Source organism: Miscanthus floridulus, chromosome 4 (genome assembly GCF_019320115.1).
Source record: "Miscanthus floridulus cultivar M001 chromosome 4, ASM1932011v1, whole genome shotgun sequence".
Lineage (NCBI taxonomy): Eukaryota > Viridiplantae > Streptophyta > Magnoliopsida > Poales > Poaceae > Miscanthus > Miscanthus floridulus.
The window spans coordinates 114485579-114513347 of record NC_089583.1 but is presented as its reverse complement, the minus strand read 5'-3'; the positions used below and the strand labels follow the sequence as shown (position 1 = coordinate 114513347).

Sequence of the window (27769 nt, the reverse complement as noted above, 5' to 3'; positions counted from 1 at the left end):
GCCCCACACACATGCTCTCCCATGTCGGCGTAGCTAGGCGTGCCCCACACACATGCTCTCCCGTGCAGGCGTAGCAGCAGTACACGCAGACCCAGCATCAGTAGATGTGGGCGCGAAGCATGCGGGTAGGCGCAGCACCACGCTCGGGCGCAGCAAGGTACGCGTGTTGTGCTCCCACCCTTTCTCTCGCATGCAACTAGCATGCAACTAGGCAGGCTCCATGCGCATGCTCTCCCATGCAGATGCAGCTAGGCGGACCCTATGCACATGCTCTCCTGTACAGGCACAGCAGCAGCACGCGGGCAGACGTAGCAGCACGCGGGCGTCCACACGTCCAGGCACATGGCCCCTGGGTGTTTCCCATCCGATTGTTGTAACCGAATTGATGTCTTTCGTCAAGGCAGGGGCTTGACCCTAGAACTCTAAAAAAAATGAAGCAGGTGTGCCAAAGGACGAAGATAATCCACATTCGAAAGCAACGGACGCAAAATTCTGGTACATGTGTTCGAAAAACATGGCTGTGGTCAGGTGACAACTAAGGGAAACAAACACAATATGCAATCTCTTGTTGCTTCCATTCCAGACAGCAGCACAGGTGAAGATGTTTACTGCAAAACAGCGCGCTACAGCAGGCACAGTAAATTGTCAGGATGGCACGATCAGCATATAAACTAAACTGTTGTCTCCCTAAACACATATACACAAAAGAAAAAACACAGTAACTGCAGCTTACTGTTCACGCCTTTTTATCTCTTCTATTTGTGGTCATTTCACGCAACAACAAACTTTACATGAAACAACCATTGGAGCATAAAGCAACTAGTAACTGATCTAGCAACCTCAAACCATTGCCCTATCACTCCCTCAAACCATAATCTGGTAAGTAGATTCTGGATCTAATGCAGTAGCCTAAACTTAAATTGTTATTACCAGAGTTGTTCTACGTGTTATTGAAAGAACAGGTCTCTTAGCATACACTAATTACAAATGTTGCACTCATGTCCATTACCAATAATTTCATTGCAAAGCATACACTAAAAGCAAAAGCAGTTTCACTTGGGAATCCATGTGGTGCATGCCTGATTACCTGAAACAAATGCTAAGAACAAACATAAATGTAAGCGGTGGAAATCAAGAAACAAAGGACTGCACAAGCATTGCTTGAGGCTCACCAAATTGCACGCAGAAAGCCAGAAACATCACGTTAAAGCTGTAAATCCATAGTTTCAAAATGTGCCCCCAAATTCTGTTTTCCTGGAATGCCGACAGAATAAACAATGACAAAAAGAGAACGGGATATCATTCTACAGTGTTTTGCAAAGTAAATAGCCATCAAGGTTTATACATGTTCAGCAGTGGCTCATCTCCTACGCCAGTAACAGAGTAACCACTACCCAAAATCCTTTGTGTTGGCGCATGATCCTGTAAAACATTAAAAAGAAAAAAAATCAGTTGATATTATTCAGAAAATCATTAACAGTAGCTGCCAAGAACTTAGACCATACTTCCTCTAATCATAAATACAAGCCCATCAAGGTTTTGGGCCAAACTTTTTAAACTTTGACCATCAATATAAAAAATTTCATATATCGATTAACAATACAAGTTTGATACTCTGTCCCAATATATAAGGCATGCATGTATTTCAAAATTCACTTTTTTTTTTTATCTTTGATCAACAATTAGCCTAATCATACGAAAGATTTAAGTACAAAAGCTGTTATGGATTTGTATTTAGAAATACTTTCTAATGATCAAACTTTTGTTGCCATAAATTATATATTTTAAGAGAAAGTAGTGGTCAAAGTGTGATCTTGAAGACCGCACCAAGTCAAATCGTGCCTGATACCTCATCAAGAATGCTTTCATAATATATAACTACTTCTACTTAATACAATATGTTTGTAATAATATTGTTAGTCAAAGTGCAATATGGAACACATGTCAATGTCCTAATGGGCCTATAATTGTGATTGAAGGAAGATAATCGTTTTAAAACAAAACTAAATAATAGAAAAAATTCTTGCTAATAGCATTATTAGGTTATTGGAATGCATACATATATGTACATATATACATATATGTATATATGTACATATATGTATATATGTACAATAGGGAGAGTATATTCAGTAGCCAGCTACAAAATAAGTTATTCTGTAGCCACCTCTATTTACGATAATTCTATATAATAATTTATGATAATGTCAATACATATTTATGATAATTATGTTACTATAACACATGCGGATATTTATCATGACATTATAGTAAATCACTTAGTAAGGAGTTACTATAATCATGTAATTTAGCATAATAATTATCGTAACTCAAAAGTGGCTACAGAATAACTTATTCTATAGCCACCTTGATTTACGATAATGTTTGTACCAATTTACGATAACATGAATATGCATTTACGATACTCGTGTTACTACAACTCACGGTGATATTTACCATAATGTTATAGTAAATCACTTAGTAAGGAGTTACTGTAGTCTCGTAAATTAGCATAGTAACTATTGTAACTCAAAGTGGCCACATAATAAGTTATTCTATGGCCAGCTGCAGAACAATAGTTCCACACACACACACACACACACAATACATCATTTCAAAGGCGACCCAAGCCGAGCTAGGTACACCTTATCGCCTGCTCCCTCATAGGGTTTCATGTTGGTCAAACTTTTTAAGTTTGACTAGGTTTGTAGAAAATATTGTATAAACCACTATCACAAAAATAATATAATGAGATAGCTATCCACTAACATGCATTTCTAATATCTTTTATTTGAAACAGTAGAGACCAGAGTTGTAGAAGAGAGTATTTCTGAATCATTTGTACCAGCTAGAAGTGAAGATCTAACTATTGATGATTAGACATATTGCAGGAGGTAAGCTCTAATGCTTCTGTTGTTGGCCTCTTAGTATGTGCAGTTCTAGGCTTCTAGCTGATTATGCGTTTGCTGAGCTAAACATGTCTTCTGTATGATCAAGCTCTGTATGATTAAGCTCTAACGCTTCTGTATGATTATTAGTGTTGATTTGTCACATTGTCACTTCACAACATGAAAGTATGGATGATGATTTATCCAAAAAAAAAAGATGTCTTCTTCTGGAAGTTAAATTTGAGTCCTCTTAATCTGACCAAGTGTGGATGTTAATTTTTTTTCATAATCCATATGTATGGCTAAGTGCTTGTTGCTTGCGTTGTTGTCATTTTGACAGATAAATTTTTTATCTTTATGTATGGATTGTACTGCATTGCAAACCATGTCTGGTCATCTCTTTATTCTTTGCTAACTCTTGTTTGTATTTCAGCCAATGAACAGTTAAAAGGAAAGAAAGAGTTGTACAAACATGTCAATGAAGAAGTGCAAGTTGAATAGTAGAATAGGTTGGCAATACAAGAAAATTAGCTGGCCAAAGTCTATCTATTTATTTATCTGTAAAATAAAATGAAGCTAGTAGATATATGCTTCAGCAATAGATATCTATGGTTGATGTCTCCATTGCAGCAGCTACGAAAACATTAATATTTTTTGGTCCTCATCATTATTTTTACAGTTCATCATACAAACTGACTTACAGTATTTTAAGTTGACAAAAAATGGTATTAACAATCTCTTGTGCACGTGTTCTTTTTTCCTATGGAGAGGTCTGCATGTTCACTCATTGCACTTAGCGCTTTTGCATCAGCGTTGTTTTGCTCTGGCCCTTGTCTTCCAGTGACCAAGCAGAGTCGAAGAGAGATGTCCTCTGTGTCAACCGTTACCCATAAGGCCATAATTATTACCCATTATCTATCGGGTATGGGTAATTTAAATTTAAATGGGTATGGGGAGGGTTTGGATTGGGGAAAGATCTCATGGGTGTGGATGTGAAATAGCAGGAGTATGCCCAAACTTAACCCAACGGCATCATTATTTATTATCTATAATACATATATAAACAGTATTCCTGAGATGAAAAGCATGGCGCAGAAATCAGACAATTCCTTCTTAAGAAATCCCAAGAGAGTATTTCAACACAGAAGTTCTACTCCTTCCGTACCAAATTATAAAACATTTTGGCATTTCTAGATACATTGCTTTCATTTTCTATCTAGACATAGTGTATACTTAAGTGCATAACAAAAGCTACATATCTAGAAAAGCCAAAATGTCTTATAATTTGGAATGGAGGGAGTATAAACAATAAAAGCACAACTCATGATTTTCAGTAGGATGCAAAATCGAGTTGCAACAGCTACCCAATCAAATGCTAAGTTAAATAATCTTGAGTCCTTAACTATCAACATAGAGATAGCGAGAGATTCAGACCTTTTCCCCTCCTCAGCGGTTGCGCTCAGGCGGCAGAGGGCGGTTGAATCCGCCGCGGCGGTTCATGTACTGGCGCGGCTGGCGCTTGGAGACGACACGCACCCCGCTAACGTCGGCGTCGGGCACGTGCTTTCCCTTGGTGGAGTCGAACCCGACGGGGATGCCCATCATCTTCATCATCTCCAGTTCCTCCGCATCCACGTCGCCGTCACCCACCGCCGGGGCCGCGGCCGCGGGGTCCCCTCCGCCCTTGGGTGTCGCGTGAGAGTCGGCGGCCTTCTTATCCTCCTTGTGGTGGTGGTCGGCGGTGGCAGGGGACGCCTCGCGGCGGCGCTTGTGGCGGCCGGCGTCGGGGGAGGGGGACGAACGGCCTCGGTGCGAGCGGGAGCGGCGGCGGTGGGAGCGGTCCCGGTCTGCCGACGGAGACCGGGACCGGGAGCGCTTCCGCTCGCGCTCGCGGCGGCGATCGCGGTCGCGATCCCTGTCCCGGTCCCGGTCCCGGTCCCGGTCCCGGTCGCGATCTCGGTCGCGATGGCGGTCGATGTCGCGGTCCATTTCACGGTCGCGGTCGCGGGGCTTCTCCTTGTCGCGGCGGCGGTCGGACATTTCGCCGGCGAGAAAGGGGAGGAGAGGAGCTAGGGTTTGGGACGGTTTGGTTTGGAGACATATATGGCCCGTTCGCGTGCCTTTAAACTTAGGGCTTGTTTGGCGCGGCTCCTCTCGAGGGGCTCCTCCGGAGGAGCCGGAGCCGTTTTGGAGGAGCCACAAATTATGGCTTCTTCAAAATGACTCCGGCTCCTCTGTTTTTTACTGAAAAACGGCTCCACCAAAAAAAACGTTTGGCAGAGCTCCTCTGGAGGAGCCGAAACCGGAGCCGGAGAGAAGCCCTGCCAAGCCCTTAGCTCCGCTTCATCCGAAACCAAATCCCTCCAGATTCGGCCGGGACTATGAGAGTCAGATTTGACCTGGACTCACCTGTCAACTTTTTTTTTATTTTTTCCTTCCTCCTTTCTTCCCGTCGTCCGCATCCGCATCGCCCACGCGGCGGGTATGGGCACGGAGGCCCACGCGCTCGCGACACCACGCGCCGCCGCCGCCCGCCCACAGCCCCTCGCGCCGTCGCCCGCCCGCGGCACCGCGCGTCGCCGTCCGCCCGTGCCCGGTTCGTCGCCATTCGCCCGCAGCACCTCGCGCCGCAACCGTCCGCACGCCACCAGGTCCGCGCTCCTCTCATTCTAGCCCACAATCGCGCGCGCGTGCTCGTCGCACCTGAGACGACCCGTGCTCGTCCGCATTGAGGCTGCTTTACGTTGGTTTGCCATGGCCATGAATGTGCTCGTCTCGGTTGCATTGGACGAGGTGTGTGCCAGCCTGTCCGCCGGCCTCCCAGTAACCGGCCTATGGACTGCGCTCTCCGGGGAGTTTGAGGCTGCCGGCCTCCCTCTTGACCTGGCCGTCAAGAGCGCCCTCTTTGCTCGTCTCATTGCGCTCCCTCACATCAGCCTCATGGAGCGTAAACCTGGTAAAAAACCAGGTGAACAGGGTAAACCGGACGACACGCTCGTCCACTCGGCGGCGAAGACTGTGGAGGCGGCCGAACGGCACGGCGCTCTGCTGTTTGCGAGCCCGGCTCTCAGCGATAACTTCCTCGGGATTTATGACCACAGGTACTCCGCTTCGAAGCTAAGTGCCAAGCAGAAGGAGACGCTAGAACGTGTCGGAGCAAGCAGGTGCGCACTTGTGTATCATTTGTGCAAAATGTCATATCTTGCTACACCCTCTCTGTTTTATTATGATTGGAGAGTTCCTATGAGCTTGCATATCTAGTGAATATGGAGACCTTGGACATTGACTCGGTTAATTACATGCCACATGGACATGGTTGTTTATTCAAAGGAGGTTTCGAGGGTGCTCAAACAGTCATAAATATGAATGGACATTTGACCTTGCATTTTTGCTATATATGTCGTTATCTTAATCTCTTTGCAAGTGTCAGGCATTCCTCTTATATATTTCTTATTAGTAGAGAAATATATGTGCATCGGTAAGCCTTTGCTTATAATGTGTGCAATTACTTTAATTTGTCGTAGGACTTCTGGTGTCACACAAAAGTCTTTGTGGGAAAGTATTGGCATGGAAACAAAGGAAAGTATTGGCATGGAACCAAACCAAAGCATTGACATGAAACCAAGCAAAAGTATTCGCATGAAAGCAAACAACTTCCATTATGTTGTGAAGACCCTTCAGTCCCAGGGGTTAATTGTTGGAAAACAAGCAATTGTAAAGTCTAATGACGTTGGGGTGAGACGGAATATGATTCACGGGATAGTCTTGTCGTCAGCACCAACTTGCTATCTCTCTCACGATATGCCAAAGAATTGAATATGAACTCATATCAAAGAATTGAGATTGCAAAGCCGAAACTTGGGAGAGATGAAGAAATCAACATAGATGCTTTACAAGAAGATGAGAATCTTAGTGTAGATTATGTTGGTCCCTCGGCTGCCCTGCACAGGTAAGCAGTAAGTTTACTAGCACACTCACTCACCATGGCTAGGGGTAGAAGAAGATATTGAGAACAGCACAAGCCCAGCGCTGGCCGAAAGCTCTGCTTCTAGATGTGGCAAATTGAACTGCTCTTTTGCATTGCCTTAGGTGTGATATATATACAAGTGCTAGTACCTCTACCAGGTACATAGTTGTTAGTGAGTACACCAACTATCCACTCCTACGGTACACCAACTACTCCTAGTACTAGCAGTACAAAGCTTAGATCAACCCACTACCAAGACATGGTTGATGTAATAGCTACCAACTATTGTACTAGAGGTGGCCTATTGCCATACTGCTACAACAGTAGAGACTGGACAGCCGAGCTGACCAAATGCCAACTCTGCTGTAGCAAGAGAGAGAGAGATCAACAACAGATTATGTCTTATAATTCTTTCCCTAATCCTGCTACTAACCCGATGCCTTGACCTTATCCATGCAATCATCTTCCTCAGCTCCATGAACCGCAGGCGCCCGAGTGACTTGATGAGGATGTTAGCGAGCTGTCTGCCGGTCTCAACAAACTTGATGACGATCTGTCCTTCATCGATGTAGTCCCGGAGGAAGTGTAACTTAATGTCAATGTGCTTACTCCGGTCGTGAAGGACATGCTTCTTGGCGATGGCGATGGCGGGCTGGTTGTCCATCATCAGAGCTGGCGGGTGAGCTTCCTCGCCGGTCAGCTCGCCCAGCAGTCGGCGCAGCCAGACAGCCTGGCACGCCGCCGTGGCTGCTGCGACGTACTCCGCCTCGCACGTCGACAGCGCCACGATCTTTTGCTTCAGCGACTGCCAAGCAATGGGGGCCGCTCCAAGGAAGACGAGCATGCCGGAGGTGCTCCATCGCTCGTCGATGTCGCCCGCCATGTCTGCGTCGCTGAAAACAGTGAGCTCCGGCTCACCTTCCTTTGCCTTTAGGGTTGCCTCACTGAAGACCGCGAGCCGCAGCCTACCCTTGCCGCCACTCTTGGGGAAGATGATCGCTTGATCGAGCGTCCCCTTGACATAGCGCAGCAGCCTTTTCACCGTCGTCTAGTGATCCTCGCGCGGGTCCTTCATGAAGCGACTGACATACCCGACCGCGAACGTGATGTCCGATCGAGTATGTGTGAGGTAGCGCAGCCCGCCGATGATGCTCCGGTAGCGCGTCGTGTCCACCTTCGCCGCCATGCTATGCTCGGACAGCTTGAGCCGTTCCTCCATTGGAGTTGCGCACGGCTTGCACTCCGCCATGCCGCTACGCTCCAGCAGCTTCTCCGCATGGGCGCGCTGGCCCAGGGAGATGTGCTCCTTCCCCTGCCTCACCTCAATGCCGAGGTAGTAGGAGAGCGCGCCGAAATCGCTCATTTTGAAACGAGCAGCCATCTGGCGCTTCAAGCCGTCGATGCCCTCCGCCCGCGCTCCAGTGACGATCAAGTCGTCCACATACACGCCGACGACGAGCTCCTTCTTCCCTCGTCGCCGCGTGTACAGCGTGTGCTCTGTGGCGCAGCGAGTGAACCCAAGCTCGCCCAAGGTGGCGTTGAGCTTGGCGTTCCACCCAAGGGGGCTGCCGCAGCCCGTAGAGCGCCTTGCGTAGCTTGAGATCCTTGTGCTCAGTGCCCTTGACGGCGAAGCCCGGAGCTTGCTTGACGAAGACCGTCTACGCGAGCTCGCCGTTGAGGAACGCAGACTTGACGTCGAGGTGGTGGACGCGCCAATCCTTCGCTGCTGCCATGGCCAACAGCAAGCGAACGGACTCCATTCGCGCCATTGGAGCAAAGACTTCCTCGAAGTCGATGCCCTCACGCCGCACGAAGCCACAGGCGATGAGTCGAGCCTTGTACTTGACAATGGCGCCACGCTCGTCCCGTTTCACCTTGTAGACCCACTTCAACCCGATCGGCCTGCAGCCCACCGGTGGATCCACCAACTCCCATGTCCCATTGTCCTCGACGGCCTTCATCTCTTCCAACATCGCCCGACGTCAATTGTCGTCGCGTTCAGCCACTGCAAACGTCGGTGGCTCCTCTGCACTAACAAGGAGCAGCTCTGGGTCATCGAAAAAATGACTGGCCAACCTAGGAGCTCCCCCTTCACCGACGATGTTGTCCACCCGCCTGAACCGGACCTCCTCACCATCGTGGAAAGCGTCCACGTACTCATCGATGTCGGTGGGTGGAGAGGTGAACTCGATCAGTGGTCCATGGCCTCCCTGTTCTGGGGTGGTCGGCATCGCTGCTGGACTGCTCGGCACCACTGCCGGAGTGGTTGGATCCACTGCTGGAGCGGTCAGCACCACTGCCGGAGTGGTCGGATCCACTGCTGGAGCGGTCGGCACCACTCCTGGAGTGGTCGGATCCACTGCCGGAGCGCTCGGCACCACTCCTAGGCTGGTCGGAACCTCTTCTCTAGCGTCTCCACCACTGTGGATGACTAAATGTTCGACGACGAAGGTAGCTGCTCAAGCTGCCAGCTTCCCTCGTGCCCAGACCCTCCCTGTCCCAGGCCGCCATCTCATCGAACACCACATCCCTAGAGATCACCACTTTGCCTCTCTTGGGGTCATAGAGCCGATACGCCTTGGTGCCCTCCTCGTAGTCCAGGAGCACCACCGGCGTGCTTCTGTCTTCCAGCTTGTCGATGTGAGGCTTGGTCTTCTTCACATGGCTGACGCAGCCAAATGTCCTAAGGAAGGACACATTCGGCTTGCGTTCATGCCAAGCCTCGAACGGCGTCTTGCCCTTCAGGGCCTTGGTGGACGCGCGGTTAAGGATAAACACCGCCGTGGTCACCGCCTCTCCCCAGAACTTTGCCGGCATGCTTTTGGCCTTCATCATGGATCGAGCCATGCCGACCACCGTCTGGTTCCTTCGCTCCACCACGCCATTCTGCTGTGGCGAGTACGGCGCGGTGTGGTGTCGCACCACACCCTGATCCGCGTAGTACGCAACGAACTCCACCGAAGTGAATTCGCCACCACGATCAGTCCGCAGCACACGCAGCTTCTTGCCGCTCTCCACTTCCGCGCGTGCCTTGAACTTCTTGACCGCTTCCGCTGCCTCGGTCTTGCTGGTCAGAAGCTGCAGCCACATGAACCGGCTGCAGTCATCCACCAGTAAGATGAAGTACTTGCGCTCGCCGTGCGTCGCCGACGTGATCGGCCCGCAGAGGTCACCATGGACCAGCTCGAGGGCCTCTGCCGCGCGGTACTTCTCCGTCTTCGGGAACGGCAACCTTCTTTGCTTCCCAGCTAGGCAGCTGTCACACAGCTCGCCTGCGTGCTCGATATGAGGCAGCCCAGTCATCATCTTCTCCAATCGACCAAGAGCGTCGAAGCTGAGATGGACATACCAGGCATGCCATAGCCACGGCTCGTCCGTGTGCCGTGCAGGTACAGCCGGTTCTGGGACCTCTTCACCTTGGCAAGAAGTCGTTGCTCCCGGTCCCTGATCCTGAGGACGTCGTCCTTGATCAGTACCTCGTTGTCGTACTCATCCAGCTGACTAATGCTGATGATGCTTGAACGCAGCTACAGGATGTAATATACATCCGTCATCGCGCGGTGTTTGCCGTTCTGGCACCTGAAGATGATGGTGCCGCGCCCTCGGATCGCCATCCTTGAGCCGTCTCCGAACTTCACCGTGTCGGTCACGTTGCCGTCGAGCTCAGAGAAGGCTTCCTTGGAGCCCGTCATGTGGTTGCTGACGCCGGAGTCCAAGTACCACCGCTGCTCCTGCTCGTCGCCCACACGTCCGAGGTGGACTTGGACGCGCGGTTCGTCGAGGTTGACAGCCTTCAGAGCCTTGCCGTGCCCTTCCACTGCCATCACCTCTTCCTTCTCCTTGGCCTCAACGTCGTGCAGTGCACAGAACGTCACCATCAGGAGAGTGGCCTCATCATCCTCATCAGCCTGTGCTAAATGAGCCTCAACCTTCTTCTCCTGCTTGCGATTTGGGCACTCCTTTGCCCAATGGCTCGTCTTCCCGCAGCGCCGGCAAGCGTTGGGGTTGACCTTCTTCTTCTTCTCCGATTGGAGGAGGCTTTCCCGGACTTCTTCTCCTTCATCCGGGCAGCCCACTCCTCCTCTGTCAGCAGCATCTTGCCGCTGTCCGTCGTTGTTGTGGCCTGCTTCATGCGCTCGTCCACCACCCGCAGACGGCCTGTCACATCTTCAATGGTGAGGGTGGACAAGTTCAGCGTCGTCTCTATGGATAGAGTGATTTGGATGTACTTCACCGATACGGAGTGGAGGTACTTGGAGACCGCCTCTTCTTCGTCGATGGTGATGTCGTGGATCCTCAGCTTGATGATGAGCGATTGCAGGCGGAGGGAGAAGTCCTCCACCGACTCACCATCCTTAAACTTGAGGTTGGTGTACTCCTGCTTCAGCAGCTAGGCTGTCGCCTTCTTTGCGCGGTCAGAGCCGACGCGCATTGCTGCAATGGCCTCCCATGCCTCCTTATCACAGTTCTTCGTCCCAAACGGCTCCCTGTACTCCGCTGGCACACCAACGAAGATAGCCTCCAACGCTGACATGTCGTCTTCTTCGTTGTCGGTGCCCTTGTCAATGGCATTCTAGAGCCGTCGGGCTCTGAGCTTGACCTTTATGGTTACCGCCCACTCGCTATAGTTGGTGCGAGTTAGCGTCGGCCAACTGGTGCCGCTGACCTCCCGCACCGTGCGCACGACGACCTCCTGTCGTGGCTGAGCAGCCACAGCAGTGCCGCCGCTGTCGCCCATCTCCGAACCGTCCGTCATCCCCAGCGGTTAGTCCGGCGACGACGCCTGTACGGCTTTGATACCACTTGTTGGTCCCTCGGCTGCCCTACACAGCTAAGCAGTAAGCTTACCAGCACACTCACTCACTATGGCTAGAGGTAGAACAAGATATTGAGAACAACTCACACACAACACAAGCCCAACGCTGGATGTGGCAAACTGAACTGTTCTTTTGCATTGCCTTAGGTGTGATATATATACAAGTGCTAGTACCTCTACCAGGTACATAGTTGTTGGTGAGTACACCAACTACCTACTCATAAGGTACACCAACTACTAGTACTAGCAGTACAAAGCTTAGATCAGCCCACTACCAAGACATGGCTGATGTAATAGCCACCAACTAATATACTAGAGGTGGCCTATTGCCGTACTGCTACAGCAGTAGAGACTGGACAGCCAAGCTGACCAAATGCCAACTCTGCTGCAGCAAGAGAGAGAGAAAGATCAGCAGCAGATTATGTCTTACAGATTACAAGAGCTATGTTTCTATTCATGATTATCTTCCAGCAATGAAAGCCATGTGACAAACTTGAAGAAGCTAGTGGAAAGGTAAACTCTTCTCTTCCTTTTGTTTGTGTGTTACTTTTTATTTTTCATTTTTCTAACTTTGTGCAACTATTTCCTATATATATATATATATATATATATATAGGTTCTAGCTGTGTCAGATATAAAAAAGGACCTCAGTTACAAGATGCCACGTGGGCACAGGGCATGGAGAAATGTAGGTTTTCTTGGAATCCCTTGTTGCATATGTTCTCCGTACTCCTTCTGGGATGCTACTGAGACACCTTTTTCTTAGGTACTGCATAGGCTTTTAGATGCACAGCTTGTTGAGGAAATTGGTGCCAAACTTGACGATGAGGTGATTATTATGGTCTTAACATCTTTGTGCTTAATTCTTGTGGTTCATGGTGCTTCTTGTTAAGGATGGTAAATTCAATAAGTTGACATAATATCTTTTATTAAAAACAATCCATGCTTTAAAAATCTGATCCCCCATAAATGCTAGCTACTGTACAATCATTATTCAGTACACTGGTTCAGATGCTGGTGATTTTCTTTTTTAACAAGGAAGCTATGGCCCTAGTTTTCCCCACATTATACTAATCTGAAGCAAAGTGTAATGTGACAGAGCTTGACCCAGAGTCCAGATAAAACAGTCCAATTTAAAGACAGGAAAGGCCAGAGACCTCCATGAGATAGAAAAGTATGAATTGACCAATTACTCACCCTGAAGTAATAACAACAAAACCATGATTAGCATGCGCACAAGTTACATCAATGATTGTAGCAGTTCCATTCAATAATCTGATATATTGGAACCTGCAACTACATATACAATAGCTTCTTTCAAAACTGCTACAAAAGTGATAATAAAATCTGTCAGGCATGTAGCGACACAGTTTATTCAGTCTGCACTCTGTAGTGCCCCGTTCAAGCTTCAATCATTTACGCAGTTGCATGCTTAAATAATTCCCTTTTCCAGGTCATTCGCTGCTTGCGTCTTCTGAAGAAATTTAATCCAAATGAGTTTAAGCGAGAAAGTACAGCCTCAAACTTTAAAGTTGGTAATAAATGCCTGGTCACCGATCAACTTATGGAGCTTCCATTAGAGAACTCTATATACGATATGATCCACGCCCAAGGGCCAAAAGGTGCAACTCTTGTTGAGGTACCTCTCTGAACCTTTTAGCAGTGCCGTTTGACGTGTGGTGCTCTTTTTTAATGATATGCTAAATTTTTTCATAGCATCTGAGCATCAAGAGTGCCATTATATTTCTTGTTCTAAAAGGTATAGTTGTTTTCGCAGCTGGTTATTTCATTTAGCAACCTGGAGGACATCAGTAAGATTAGTCCTTTCCCTTTTATTTCCAAAAAACCATGTGACAATAATGAAATAATAGCTCCCGAAAAACAAATCAACATTTATCAAATTCTTATCTCCCTTATTAAACAAATAATGTTATAATGGTTTGTGAATGAGGTTGGAATTGCCACCGCCATATCATAGGTCATCTTCGTTGTCATGTGAGGCCTCTTTCTCCGGGTTTAGTGGCTGTGATAAGTCTGACACGATAGCAACAACGATGGCTGGGTGTGGCTGTAGCATGAGGTGCAACATCAATTGTGCATAGTGGTTGGGGCGTCATGTGCAATGGGGGAGCATCTTTGTGGTGTAGGTTAGCCCACAGTTTCTACTGTTTTTTGTAGAAAACCAAACCAAGCCTGTAAGGTAACCAACTTAGGCGGGGTTTCAGTGTTTCACAGTTTGGCTTCCTTTTTTTGCCTATCATTACTAACTTGCCATCAAAAGACATGAAGAAGTCGTCAGCCCTATCAAACTCATCTGCTTTATCTACTTAGCCTGTATAGCGGAGCAGACACATCTCGTGCCAAAGCACTTGGGGAATGTGGCCAATATGGCTCCCACAAATGCAAGCTGTTGATCCCTAGAGTCAAGAGTAGGACACTATTGAGTTGCATGCACCAACCAGTTCATCCCAAAAGCTTAAGTTGTTGGGGAGAGGTAGGCAATTCACTTATACTCCAACACTCCCCCTCACGTGGAGGCTCCCTCAGGCCTCAGACGTGGAATAGGTCCAACACTCCCCCTCATATGGAGGCTCCCTCAGGTCTCAGACGTGGAATACGAGCGAGCAGCAATTATTTTATTTAATTGCGCTAACCATGATTCGAACTCGAGACCTCTGGCTTTGAAATCATATTGAGTTGCATGCACCAACCAGTTCAACCCAAAAACTTAAACTGATGGGGAGAGGTGGGCAATTCACTTATACTCCAACAAGGACCTCACCCCTGGAGCAAAGCGGAGCAGATACTTGTCGTGCTGGGGCACTTGGCGAATGGGGCCAATACGGCTACGAATTTGAGGTGACACCTTGAGTCAGACAGGACCTCACCATGGTGTTCAGCAATCCAAGTGCAAGTCCCTCTCCAAAGCGTCACAACGGTTGTTCTTCGAGGGCCAGGGGCTCAACTATGGCTGCAGGCTTGCAGCTCACCATGCCTCTTGCGTTTTCCTTTTATTATCTAAATAATTCATGTGTAGACAACCCGGCTGGTGTGGTTGCGAATTAGTGTCATTGTCTCTGGCTCTCTGCACCAGACCTCTGTTTGCTACTTGATGTGGCCAGGTAATTGAGGGTTTATTATGGAGGAATAATGGATACAATGGCAGTGGCAGGATTAGCCTTCTGTTCGCCCTCCCCTCGGGAGGCTCTGAACTTGCTAACTAATCTTTGCCTAATCTCAACTAATAGATTCTATTGGGTTATATCAAGTCAAGGTAAACACCTTGCTAAAATATCTCCTGCAATCTTAGCTAACAAACCTGGCCAGCTACAGGGCACCCGCCCTTAATCCTGGGCCTTACCGTGCCACTTGCGCTGATAGGTTTTGCCCACGAATGCATCAACAACACTACTACAGTTTCCAAATAATACTGATCATATATTCTAAATTCTAAAAAAATGGCAAAGTAATTTCTTTCTCCGATGAGAGAACTATTTTTTAATTTAAACATTGCTGATACATTTATTTGAGTTCAATAAAAACTCAAACCATGGGCAATTTGCTAGTGTAATAATAATTACTGTTGCTTATCTCATGTTGTTAGATTTCTTTATTTCTTGAAATTAGCAACCCATGTTCTCATTAAACTTCCAATCAGCTTTGCAGACGTCTGGGGGCAAGTACAATCCGAAAGTGCTCATTAGGCGAGTGTCTTCTATGCAGGCCTTTTATGGTTCATTGACACACATAAGTAATTTCCCTATACAAATACTGTGGTACGCCTACAGACATCTTGCTACGTGTCACGAGTCTCTTGAAATTGCGGTACCCCTGCAGTGATGAACACATGGGATCCACCAGGCATCTTGTTCTGTCCTCTCTGCTTTCGTCATGTATAGTCTCCCTCTTCACTGTGTTAAAGTTGGTGTTAGCAATGCCCCTAGTAGGTCCATGTGTCTTGATTGACAGACACATGGAATTTGCTAGAATGATGAACATGGAGTCATAGGCGGCATTTATACATGATAGCACGATTTGTGGGGATCTTAATAGTCAAAAATAACTTACAGAAGGGTCAGATTCAGACTCTTAATTTTTTAATCCTTTTCAATTTAAATGATCTGCAGGTTGTGGGCTCTATATTCCTCAGGCAATTTTGCTTAGAGTACATTTTATTTGGGTGTCAGCTTTTGTTGCAGTGACGATTAGTTCTCTGTTTCATGTTCTTCATTTGAGTGAAACTGGTTTAACAGTTTTATTTAATTTTATTGCTTCAAAGAAGGATACATAGAGGTAGGCACGGCCTATCATACTGGTGTAGTCACAAGAGAATAATCTTTAGTTATATCTTAATCAGAATTGCGAGCAGCAGTCTGCATGTGTGCGTCACTATCATGTGCATGCCCTCTGTACGTACACCCTTTTCATACCTGTCTGCTGTCTTTTATAACACCTTCCTGTTTCCGTACGCAGAAAAAGAATTTTGTACTGATGGTGGAGTTACGTAAATGGTTACAAAAACTTGAAAAGGAAAATGGAAAAATAATGGACAGGAAGACATTGATTCGTACTTTGAATAATCTTCAACAGGAGGGTAGATGTAAGTGTACCAAAATTAATGTCCCTGTTGTTACAAACTACACAGGAAGTCGTTCCGTTGATGTAATACTGAATCCTTCTGTCAAGGTCATGTCACCGGAACTCATGGATCAAATTAGGAACAGACTAAAGAATTTTGATTCTCAAAGTCGTTCTGGTGCAGCAGCTAAATTGAAGCAAAGTCAGCGTATGGCTGCCATACATGGACTGAGGGTTCAACGCAGAGCCAATTTTTTTTAAAAAAAAAAACAGTATCAGAAGCTATTCATGCCAATGGATTCATAGGTGCAAAGATGATTCGGGCAAAGCTGTTACATAAATTTCTGTGGGAATATGTTAGCGGCTTGCCAAATTGGTGCAACCTATTTGATTGTGCGAAAGAAGGGCAGCATGACAAGAAGCTTGATCAATCATGTCAGTTGTTTTCAATCACAGCAGCTATAAAAAAAATGCCTCTTGAACTCTTTCTTCAAGTTGTGGGATCACCAAAGGTTGACATCACTATAACTAAGTGTTCTGGGAGAACGCTTTCAGATATTCCTATCAGCGTATACAATCAACTCATGGATGCTCATGCTAAGGGCCAGTCTCTCACGCTTAATAAATATTTTAGATAAGCTCAAGGTAATATTTTCCTTTTATATTTCAATTAATTTTATATTGTGAGAATCTCCAATCAAGTGTGTTCTTAAAGCTAACATTACTGGGTTTTTTGGGTTTATATTTGCCCGATACATATTTTATTACTGCAATTGTTGTTCATATGTATATACATGCTTTATTATAGCAATTCTTTTTCATATTTAATGCAAGTCAGCTTGAAGCTATCTCTACTGGGAGGACAACAGTGACCATTTGTTTTTGTGTTTGCTAGTTGATTGAACTTGTGAACAAACATGTAGAGGATTCTGATGTGCGTTCAGGGGCTATCACTACATATTCACTGGAGCTCAGGCCTTACATTGAAGAACCTACACCAAGATTTGTTCCATCATCACATGTCAGTGTGAACCATCGTCCAAAATTTCGGCATGATTTTGTGCTTTCAAAGCAGGAGTCTGTCAATGCTTACTGGGAAACATTAAAGTACTGCTATCTAACAGCAGGCTTGGCTGATCAAAATGCCTTCCCTGGCAACTGTGTACCTGAGGTTTGTCATCAGTGCTACACACCTTTGTACTTTATTTATCTTTACCTTGTTATAAAAGAGGGAGCTTGGGTGGGGATGGGGGTGGGGATGGGGGTGGTGCGTTCTACACCCACCCCCTACTCCTGATGGATCTTTTGCGGCTGCACATTTATAGACATGTTTGTGATGTTTGCAATATCATATGAAAAAACATTCTTTAATGATTTTTAGATTTCAGTTTCTTTAGTTTGTAACTTCAAATCTCATTGTTTACTTTATTGGAATCAACCACAACGTGTGGATATGGTGTTTGCTACCTAGTGATAAGGACATCTTATAATTGTTTAAAAAAAAAGGGCGTACCCAGTGCAGAGAGCTCCCGCTCTGTGCGGGGTCTGGGGAAGGGTGTTAGTGGCAAGCCTTACCCTCGCCTGTGCAATGCGAGGAGACCGCGACTCGAACCCGGGACCTTCCGGTCACAGGCGGTAAGACTCTACCGCTTGCACCAGGCCTGCCCTTCCATCTTATAATTGTTTATCTTTTATTATAATTTTCTTGAACACGTTCTTTTTTATCCCTTCGTACAGTCAGAAAACATGTTATATTATGGGTGTTATTATGCTAAACTGCCTAATGATTTTGCACGGCCTTTGTTTCATTCTCTTGTTGTAAATTCTTCTGTCCTATAAAATCATTTCTGCTAAAAAATGTGCATGTTATTAGCCGCAAGGATAAAGGAAGAGAGCATTCGATTACGATTAGCTCACATGCTTAGGGGGGGGGGGGGGGGGGGAAACCATAACCTCGTTGCCTTTGCTTGTACATAAACTTTCTTACCCTGTCTTAATTGAAAGGCAGAGCTCCTGCCAGTACGTTCAAAAAAAAATGTGCATGTTGTATTTGGCTGAGCAGAGTTGGCTTGCGTTTATAATTTTGTAGCACTCGACTGTTGCCATCTCTGTATGACTTCAAATACCATATGTGGCTGCTGTTGATATTTACTGTGCCACTTTTATTCATGATTGTGTGCTATGAAACCCTAGTTGATATTTACTGTGCCACTTTTATTCATGACTTCAAATACCATATGTGGCTGCTGTTGATATTTACTGTGCCACTTTTATTCATGCAGTAGCTGGCCCCAATGTAGCTATGAAACCCTAGTTGGCTAGTTGCATGTATCTTGATATACACTTTCTTGTTTGTAGTACATATTTGACTACATGTATTATCAGCTGCAAACATGTTATTAGTTGTTGAAAAAATTCCCAATAGTTAATCACACTAAATTTTCATTGGCTCAACATTGTCCTTGTAGGTGTCATGTAGTTGATCCTGCTAAAAACTTCCCACTTTAGGTGATATTGGTTGCCATTGTCTATTTGCTAGAATGGTAGCTTATTGAGATCTGTCGTGTCTTAGTTGTGAACTTTGCGATTGTCGTCTGTAGATGTTCTTATATGATACTGTCCATGTAGGTTTCTCGTCTACGGTCATGGAGTTCGCTAAGAGTAATGACTACTGAAAAACGTCTAGAATTACAAAAGCGTCTTATGAATGAAAGTGAGAAGGAGAGACTTTCTTACAAAGTTTGCCGTATAATTGCAAAGGATTTGAATCTCTCCGTGCAGCAGGTATGTGTTTGATCCCATTTAGATTATTTTGTGGGTGATTTGTTTTAATCTTTTTGTCTGAGTAGTATTTTTTAATTTTGTACTATGTATATGGTTCCTGTTCAACATCACTGACTGGATGGATTGGTTTTGCTGATTAGGTGCTTTGTGCTTCCTCCAAGAATAGACATCTTCATGAGCAGGCAAGCATTTCTGATACACAAAATCAGCAAAAATTTAATAGATCAACCTCTTGGAAAAGGAAAAGATCTGCTGATGAAATTGCCATGAAGTTTATTAAGCAAAAAGTTGAAGCTAGTGGATCATCCTCACAGAGATCAGCCAAGTCTATTCTGGATAAAGAAGTAACAGAGAGAATCTCTCCATCATCAAGTGGCCGACCAGGACAATGTTATCGAAATGGCAGCACTCCCACATATGACATTGGTACTCCCTTGCATACAAATAAGGATGTGGAGAGCAGCCCACTTATCAGTCAATCTACCCTGTTAAGTAAAAGATGCATGGGAAAGAAAAGATTCTTTTGGACATCTGAATCTGACAGGTATTCCTTGACTGACCATCCATTTTCTTATGGTCTAATGCTGAATCGAAGTTTTCCATGATGCTTGGGTCCTGATTTGTTTTTATTATTTTCAGAAAATTGCTCATGATATACACTAGATGCCGCACAATACGTGGAGCAAAAATATCCCGTGTAGATTGGAACTCTATCTCTGATCTTCCAGCTCCACCAGCTGCATGCTGTAAAAGGATGTCAACCTTAAGAGCTAATACAAACATAAGAATAGCTGTGAACCGAATCTGCAACATTCTTGCAATACGGTATGATAGGTACCTTGAAACGGAAAGGAGATCAAAAGCGGAAGAATTACTTTCCCAAATAGCAATTTGCAGCTGCAAGAACTTCGAGCAATTCAACTGGGATAATTTTGATGATCTGGAAATAAGAAGTGCACTAGATGAAATCCTTGAATTCATTCGAGTAGGAAAAATGAGCCAGACCAAGCAGATCAGTCCAGAGAATGAAAGGAGGAATAATTCTAATGATGTCACTGAGGAAATTCCAACTGAGCAGGTATGGCCTGGTCAGTAATTTTATATTTCTTGTCAGCCAATATATATTATTTAATGTGGATTTTTTTTGCCTTGGATAATCAGGTTGTGCAATGTGCAGCCAGCACAAGCACCGTAGTTCCAGAGACTGGATTCCGTGAACATCTCGAATCGTGTAGACTTACCCATTCAGTCCATGCAAGTAAGAACATGGCAATTCCCGCAGAGATCATGAAAACATCATTGAACTCAACAAAGCTGACATTACTAAAAGAGGCACATGCAAATTCTTGGCAATTGCCAATGCATTAGAACTCCTGAAGGTTTTCTTTCTCAGCTCATCGTTGGGTTCAGAAGCGCAAGCTGCATTAATAGCCACCTTTCAGCTTTATTCAGTGAGTGAAATTTTTACTGCCCTTTCCTTTTTGAGAGAGAAGAACTTCATGGTTAGTATGTGTATCTTATCCATCAGTGTCTCAAATCTCTATTATTTATTTCTTCACTATGCTCTAGATGTTTTGATGTGTAGTAGCTCCCCTTGTTGGGACATGCATCTAAAATCAAGTGTATTGATAATATCATGTTAAATTTAACATCTTGCATGCAATGTTGAGCCTTGCTAGCTGAAAAACAAGATTGCTATTTCCCCTCAACTTTTGCATGACCTATTTCTATAGGTAGCAGATTCATAGGATTAAACATATATCAGTAATGTGGTCCTATCACAAACCACCATTAGGAGATTATCTTCATACAACTTAGATGCACTAAGATATGCTTGCCTATGGTTGATGTCAATGTTGGATTCTCAGGTTGATATCTGGAACTATGTTAAGCCAGAGTTTAATTGTGCTTATTTACATTCCTGCACTGTTATCTTTGACTTTTACATACTAACTCCTATTTTGAAGGTTACTAGAAATGGAATGAAACCTGTAACCCTTTCTGGAAAATTCTTCTTTAATGCTTCTTATTCACCCTTCCCATTTGGTTCAGGAAAAAAGGCTTCTGAATCTTCGAAATGGCTTGTAGGGCAGCAAAAGAATATTGTGGACAGTACAGTTTGTTTGCATCCAGATCTACATTGCGGGAACTTGTTCGCCTCTTTTCTCTAGTATTGTCAGGAGAGCTGCTTATTTCACCTTCCTTGCCGAGTGGAGGAGTTGGTGAGGACTGACGAACCTAACAGCTTCAGTCCTTTAATTGAGGATACCAGTGAATTGGATTGCCGTACTCATAAATGCAAGGCTACAGAGTTGAAAAGCAGTAGGAGTAAGAAACAGAAACCTTTGCCCAAGATAGATAGTGACTTCTGCTACCGTCGAGATAAAGGCTTCCCTGGTATCCAAGTGGCTTTGACTCAAGAGAGGATTCAAACAAACAATCTCATGCAAATGTTACATCATAAAGATTGCCTTGTGTTTACTTTAGATAGGGAAATGGGCTGCAAGAATGTTGACTCCCAGGTTGAAAGCCGTGACATCTTGTCAGATCTAAATGATCTGAGTTCATGTCGCTGTTTATTGTCTGCATCTCATTTGGAGAATTCTCATAGTGGATGGCCTTGGGATGCTATGGAAGTATATGCCAAGCAGTTGCCATCATTATCTTGTAATAAAGACAAACCATTCTTTCTTTCTTCTGACCTGTTCAGAGATGCATTTTGTATCATTCATCAAACTGGTGAACAAGGAATTAATTTGAGGGAAATTTCACAGGCACTGCATCCGCTAGGTACTCTTTGTTCTTGTGAACAAAAATTGGTATAGTTTTTGTAGAAATTGCATTAAGCTATGTTTTGGTAGGGTTCATTTTGTTTGCTTGTGTCCCGTGCAGGAATGCAATCCATCAGTTTGGTCGTTGATATGCTTGAGAGATTTCAGCTGGTCATGAAGGTAGATGTGTGAATATATGTGTACATAGTAGATAAGGGTACCTGCTTTTATTTTTTTCATTACTGTCTACGTATGCTTATTCTTAATTCCCCATAAATTTCAACAGACAGATACTGATATTCCCTTTCCTTTTATATTGAGTATAGCACACTGATAATTGTCATCAACATTGTTAATCTATACCCCTCTGGTTCAGGATACTTATGTTAGACTTGGGCACAAGAACTAAGCAGGTAGATAAAATGTCCATCTGACAACCCTATTAACCGTCTCTAAAGTGTTCATGCAGTGTACTTAATTATGCAATTAACGGTAAGACTTTTTTTTTTCCAAATTTCCTAGACCAAGTATTCTGGAGATTTTGAACATCAAGTATTTTCTTTATTACACCACATGAATAGTTGAATACATATAGGAGTCTGAATTTTGTCAATGGCAGGTCAATGCATATGATGGCGTGCAGATTGTTGATTCAATACATAAGCCAAAATATCATATAAGGACACCTGTCAAATACAGTCATTGCAACTGTTTGCGAGCTCCGGCTTCTGAAGTAGCATCGATTGAAGACACCAGAAATATACTGGAAGAGAAGCATGCAATGCCTATTAATTTGCATGGAACCGTAAGGAAGGTTGGCGATGGGCGCACACTAACAGTTCTTAATGTTCAAAGAAAGGCGAGTTCTCATTTGCACAGCCAAAGTCCTGCAGATGATGACAAGCCATCTACTTTGAACTTGGGCAGTGGTTGCTGTCATGTTTGGAAAAGTCATATTTATCATCCAATATTACCATGGATAAATGGTGATGGCAGCGTGAATGGCACTGTCTATGAAGGTTTAAGTCGTCGAATTATTGGATATGTCATGCAGTATCCAGGAATTTCGGAGGTGTGTCTTTATTATATTTATTTAGACCTGCTTATTTTGTGATGGGAAGTTTTCTGAAGTTTTTTATATGCAATTGGATTTGTGAGTTCTTGGATTAGTGGTATTAATGTTATATGCAGCAAGTATGCTTGTATTTAACATACAAAATAGCTAGTCTTCTAGGAAGATTTTATTTATGAGTGTCACAATTCTAAACTTCAGGTACAAAAATGGGAAAATCACTGATAGATCCAACATATACATTGAAATGTTCCATTGTGCATTTGATGGTCATGGCTTGTTCGGTTTATGTTTGTGCTGTTGTGCTTCCACTGCGCTTGTTTCATGTATATGCTTCCCTTCATTCTCTTCAATCTTCATATCATATATCATATATAAGAAGTCACTTAAGCCCAGATGCAGATTTCTTAAATTCATCAGACAGTTCTTCTAAATGTTACTGAAAGATGTTTTGATTTCCTTATGGAGTTATGATTCTGCCCCTCCTCTCAACCTTTGTAAAACTTGTTCCTGTTTTTTTTAATGCATTCTCTCCTGTAGGGGCTTTTGCCCCTCCAGTTCCCTCAAAAAAAAAGTTTGATTCTGCCTATGATTGCCAATATTGTTTGAATTAAAAGTTTGATCGTTTGCTTTGCTCGACGTGCATCAGGAGGATGTTATCCATCGTATGGATGTTCTGAATCCTCAGGTATGTTGGCTACATTATCATGTTTGCACTTTGTTCTATATTCGTTATTAAATAATAGTTTGATTTCAAATTCCTTCCTCTATGTTTACCATCTCTGTCTGCAGACATGCAGGACCTTGCTGGGAAAGCTGACAGTTGATAAACACCTCTATGTCCGGGTGTCCGATGAACCAGTGCCAGCTGCTCCCATCATGCTGCAGAGTCTTCTGCGGCAAGGTCACTACAAAAAACCCTCCAAGTCTGGAAGGCGGTACTTCGCTAATCCGATGAGTACCTCCATGCTGTAGGACGATGCGGATGGCTTGTTCAGCTATACATTTACTATTGCTAAAGCTTTTGTACGCCTCGAGAGATCCGTGGTTAATTGGTTACAGTAGCAGTACTTTTGACAGGACAGTTGCGCGGTAATGAGACCTTTAATTCAGTACTCACTCCGTTCCAAATTTGTTCGGGCTTTCTTTAGAGATACATAGGAGTAGCTCTTTAGTATGTATGTAGACAATTTATATATGTAGCAAAAGTTACGTACCTAGCTTTGCTAGAACGACTTATAATTTAGAATAGAGTGGTACTATTTTATTTTTACTGTTACGCTATCAGAACGACTTATAATATTGGATCGCTGTTCTCTGACTGAGTGCCGTACATCGGGCCATCAGTGATTCAGTGGGCAGTGGTGCTGAGCAGGTGCGATGGATGCGCCGGCTGGAGAACGTGTTGTGTTGGCCGTTGGGCCCTCAGCATCAAATCGAGGCGCTCCGTGCATTTTAGTACACACTGGTTGCAAGAGTAGCAGGCCCGGCATCAGCAGGTGTAACACTTTTCTGTCGAAACATTTTTTGTTTGTTTTGTTTTTGTTGCTATTTGTCAGTCATCACATGCTAAGTATTCTATTGTCTTATCAGAAATTTGGGCAGCAGATTCTTTGTGTCATATTGCATAAAAAGATTGTAACACTAATGTTGAATAAAGTAGCTCTGTTCTGTTTGTGGTACTCACCTAGGACTAGAATCTGGGGTTTGGAGTTCTGTTGGCACGATGTGGTGCTTTCAAGGCTCATGTAGTTATACTGGCGGCGGTTCCATGTTATGTATTACAGAATATGGTACCCTTATTTACTATTTAAAATTTAGGATGTTTCGCCACATTTGGTTTGGAATGATAGGTGCGTTTGTCATAAATTATTTTCTTATAAGCATTTCGTAGATAAGACGTGGTAGAATAGATAGTCGTAATAGACACAGTTGTTACACTGGACTAGATGTTTCGATTTTTTCGATTTCACATCAAATCTTGAATGATTATACTCTAATTGTTCATAGAAAACTCATATAATATGATGATTGGGTTCAAATAAAATGTTGTGGATATCATGTTTGAAATATCGGTTTTTTTAATAGTATACCACACATTCTAACTCAAACTATCATGGCATTATTTTTTTTCAAATTGTAATACACCAGCATGATCCTAATATATAAGAAAAGATACTAAAATTTATGATATGCAATACTCACTCCATCTAAAAAGAATACAATTCTTATTTTTCTAGGAGTCAATATTTTAAAGTTTAATTAAATTTATATAAAAATATTAATATTTATGACAACAAATAAGTATCATTGTATTGATTATGTGATATATTTTCATGGTAAATCCAGTTGGAGACATAACTGCTGATATTTTTTCTTATAAACTTGATTAAACTTAGAAAAGTTTTAGTTATCCAGAACCTAGAATTGTATTCTTTTTAGGATATTATATTTTTATAATTAATCTATTTAGAGATACAGATATTAGTACTATTTTTTATAATTTAGTCAAAAGATAATTTATTCTAAATCTAGGATGATACTCCCTCTGTCCCTGAAAGAATAGATTTCTAGAGTGAAAATTTGTCCTCAAATAAATCAACTTCTAGGCCTCATCATCCATTAAACCCATTTATTTTCTCGGAGTTTCCATCGGTCAATGTACTCATTTATTCCCCCTAGACATGATGCTTCAATGGTTGATCTAGTATGTGCAACAACATTTAATATATTATTAGAAACAACAAAACTCATTGCTCCAGCTTCTCAGTAAGTGGTGAGTGCAGTTAAAGTTAAGAATCTTAATAAGGGGCAGTAAGGTATTTTCTCTTATACGCTGATTTGTCCTAAACTTACTAAAAATCTATTCTTTCATAGACTGGAGTATTCTTTTTGACACCGTCACGGAGTATCCATCATGTGTCCTTGTCCAATCGCTGCACCCCGCAGCCAGACGGCTCGTCACTCGTCACTCGTCAGTCCTCAAAGGAAGAGAGAGAGGTCTAACGATAGTAGTCGTATTGGGCCGTCAAACTGGATGGGCTCTAAGCCTTGCAACCACGATGGGTTAGTTTGCTCCCATGATTAGCATGGGCCTGCTGCTCCTAATCGAAAAAAATCCACATTATCTCACTCAACTTTCGTGAAAGTCCGTTTTTCCTCTCTGAACTCCAAAACCGAGCAAAACACCTCCCTCAACTTTTAAAACCGTTCATCTTACCTCCATGTCCCTGTTATAAGCAGTTTTGAAGGCGGTTTTGTCTTTTTCTTTTTTTATTTATTTCAGCTGAATTGAAAAAATCATAGTAAATCACAAAAAATCATAAAATGGAAAATCCAATTTTGTTGGACTACACAATGAATATATAATATGGTATGCTTTAGTACAAAGTTTTTGTTGTGGCTTTAGATATATTCTTTTCTGTAATTAATTAGAATAATTCATAGCTGCAGTTTCTATGGTCCAATTATGATTAAATTTTTATGGTGGGCTAATTATTGTATGATTGGACTGTATTAAAAATTTTATACTCATTGGATCATGTATAGCTTAGTTATAGATTTATTTGTATTTAACAAGCATAAACCTAAATAAAATCTATAACTAAGTTATACATGATGAAAATTTTACTACAGTTTAATCATACAATAATTATCCCACCATAAAAATTTTACCACAATTGGAACATAGAAACTGCAGCTATGAATTATTCCATTTAATTACATAAAAGCATAGATCTAAAGCTACAGCAAAAACTTTGTACTAATGCATACCATATTATATATTCACTGTGTATATTTACTCATGTGGAGTCCAACAAAATTTAATTTTCCATTTTATGATTTTTTTGTGATTTACTATGATTTTTTAAAGATTTAGCTGAAATAAATAAAAAGAAAAAGACAAAACTACCTTCAAAACTGCTTATAACAGGGCCTACAATGAACGGTTTTAAAAGTTGAGGAAGGTGTTTTGCCCGGTTTTAGAGTTCAGGGAGAAAAAATAGACTTTCGCAAAAATTGAGTAAGGTAATATGGACTTTTTCTCTCCGAATCCCTAAGTAGTCTCGGTAGGGGTAAAATAGGGCCGTTGTTTTTCGAAATTGCAACGGGCCAGGAGTTCCTAAACGGCCTTTCCTTTTTTTTTTTAATTCCAAACAAATAACAGGCATTTGTTCAGATTCTGTGGTCGTGTTTGGACGGCGACCCAACGAACATAGTTAGAATTTTATTACTTTTGGAATAGAGGGAGTAGTTTAGAAGCTAGAGTTTATTATACAGCGTTTGAGCAGAGTTGTTGACTTGTTTGAGTTTGGCGAAGTCTGAGTGCTAGACTGCCAGTGCCTCACCGTCTGTTTGTGGCCAACGATGGTGGGTTTCTGGACTGATAAGTTCGACTGATACTGATTTGTTGTGAGAGAAAAACACTGTTGATTGATTGATAAATCCTGGCTGAAACCAACCAACAAACAGACTGGAAGTGACAAGAAAAGGTGACGTCGGACGCGTGCCGGCTAGCGGCTATCGAAGCCAGGCAAGACGGTCACATGGGCCTATTTGGTTGGAGACCTGGAGGACTTGCCTGGCAAAAAGTGTTGCCTCAGAGTTGTCTGAAAAGTTGATGATTTTTGCCTGGCCAGGCAAGTCTAAAGAAGATCTGTTTGGTTGGAAGCCTGTGTCTGAATAGACTAATAAAGATATAATACCATCTTTAAAACATACGTAATATTATTTGTATTATTCGTATCAAGATAACTATTTGTATTAGTCTTTTTCTTACAATAATTATTTTTTCTATATTAATTAGAGGGAGCACGAGAGATTGAAGGAAATAATTGTTTTGCAAGTTTGTCGAGTCCACAAAACCATGCCTTGATTAAGAAAAAAAAAAGA

General features: G+C 43.4%; 2 protein-coding genes and 2 pseudogenes across 4 annotated transcripts; 2 read left to right on the top strand and 2 right to left on the bottom strand.

Moving 5' to 3' along the window:
- Positions 1 to 489: 489 nt before the first annotated feature.
- On the bottom strand, positions 490 to 5026 carry LOC136550406 (uncharacterized). Of its 3 annotated transcripts, none has more exons than XR_010782270.1 (4): positions 4323 to 5026; positions 1346 to 1422; positions 1173 to 1254; positions 490 to 1087 (listed from the first exon to the last, which is right to left on the bottom strand). XR_010782270.1 is itself a non-coding variant. In XM_066541970.1 (2 exons), the coding sequence occupies exon 1, from the start codon at positions 4926 to 4928 to the stop codon at positions 4335 to 4337; it is 594 nt and encodes a 197-aa protein (XP_066398067.1). In that variant the 5' UTR covers positions 4929 to 5026; the 3' UTR covers positions 1279 to 1422; positions 4323 to 4334. The 3 variants fall into 3 exon arrangements, 1 of the variants encoding a protein (XP_066398067.1); XR_010782269.1 differs by having other exon boundaries at positions 491 to 1099; XM_066541970.1 differs by lacking the exons at positions 490 to 1087; positions 1173 to 1254 and having other exon boundaries at positions 1279 to 1422.
- Positions 5027 to 5116: 90 nt separating this feature from the next.
- LOC136550405 (uncharacterized) lies at positions 5117 to 6942 on the top strand (annotated as a pseudogene).
- Positions 6943 to 9261: 2319 nt separating this feature from the next.
- LOC136549132 (uncharacterized) lies at positions 9262 to 10733 on the bottom strand. Its single transcript, XM_066540420.1, has 4 exons — positions 10435 to 10733; positions 10205 to 10362; positions 9800 to 10127; positions 9262 to 9538 (listed from the first exon to the last, which is right to left on the bottom strand). Exons 1-4 carry the CDS (start codon positions 10731 to 10733, stop codon positions 9262 to 9264), a joined length of 1062 nt encoding a protein of 353 aa, XP_066396517.1.
- Positions 10734 to 11931: 1198 nt separating this feature from the next.
- LOC136550404 (uncharacterized) lies at positions 11932 to 24506 on the top strand (annotated as a pseudogene).
- The last annotated feature ends 3263 nt before the right edge of the window (positions 24507 to 27769 follow it).

Coding starts and splice junctions, on each gene's coding strand:
- LOC136550406 (XM_066541970.1), bottom strand. CDS start 4,928: ATGTCCGACCGCCGCCGCGACAAGGAGAAGCCCCGCGACCGCGACCGT.
- LOC136549132 (XM_066540420.1), bottom strand. CDS start 10,733: ATGGTGACGTTCTGTGCACTGCACGACGTTGAGGCCAAGGAGAAGGAA. Junction 10,363..10,434: donor CGCGGCACCATCATCTTCAG/GTGCCAGAACGG, acceptor AAGCATCATCAG/CATTAGTCAGCTGGATGAGT. Junction 10,128..10,204: donor CCGTGGCTATGGCATGCCTG/GTATGTCCATCT, acceptor TCGAGCACGCAG/GCGAGCTGTGTGACAGCTGC.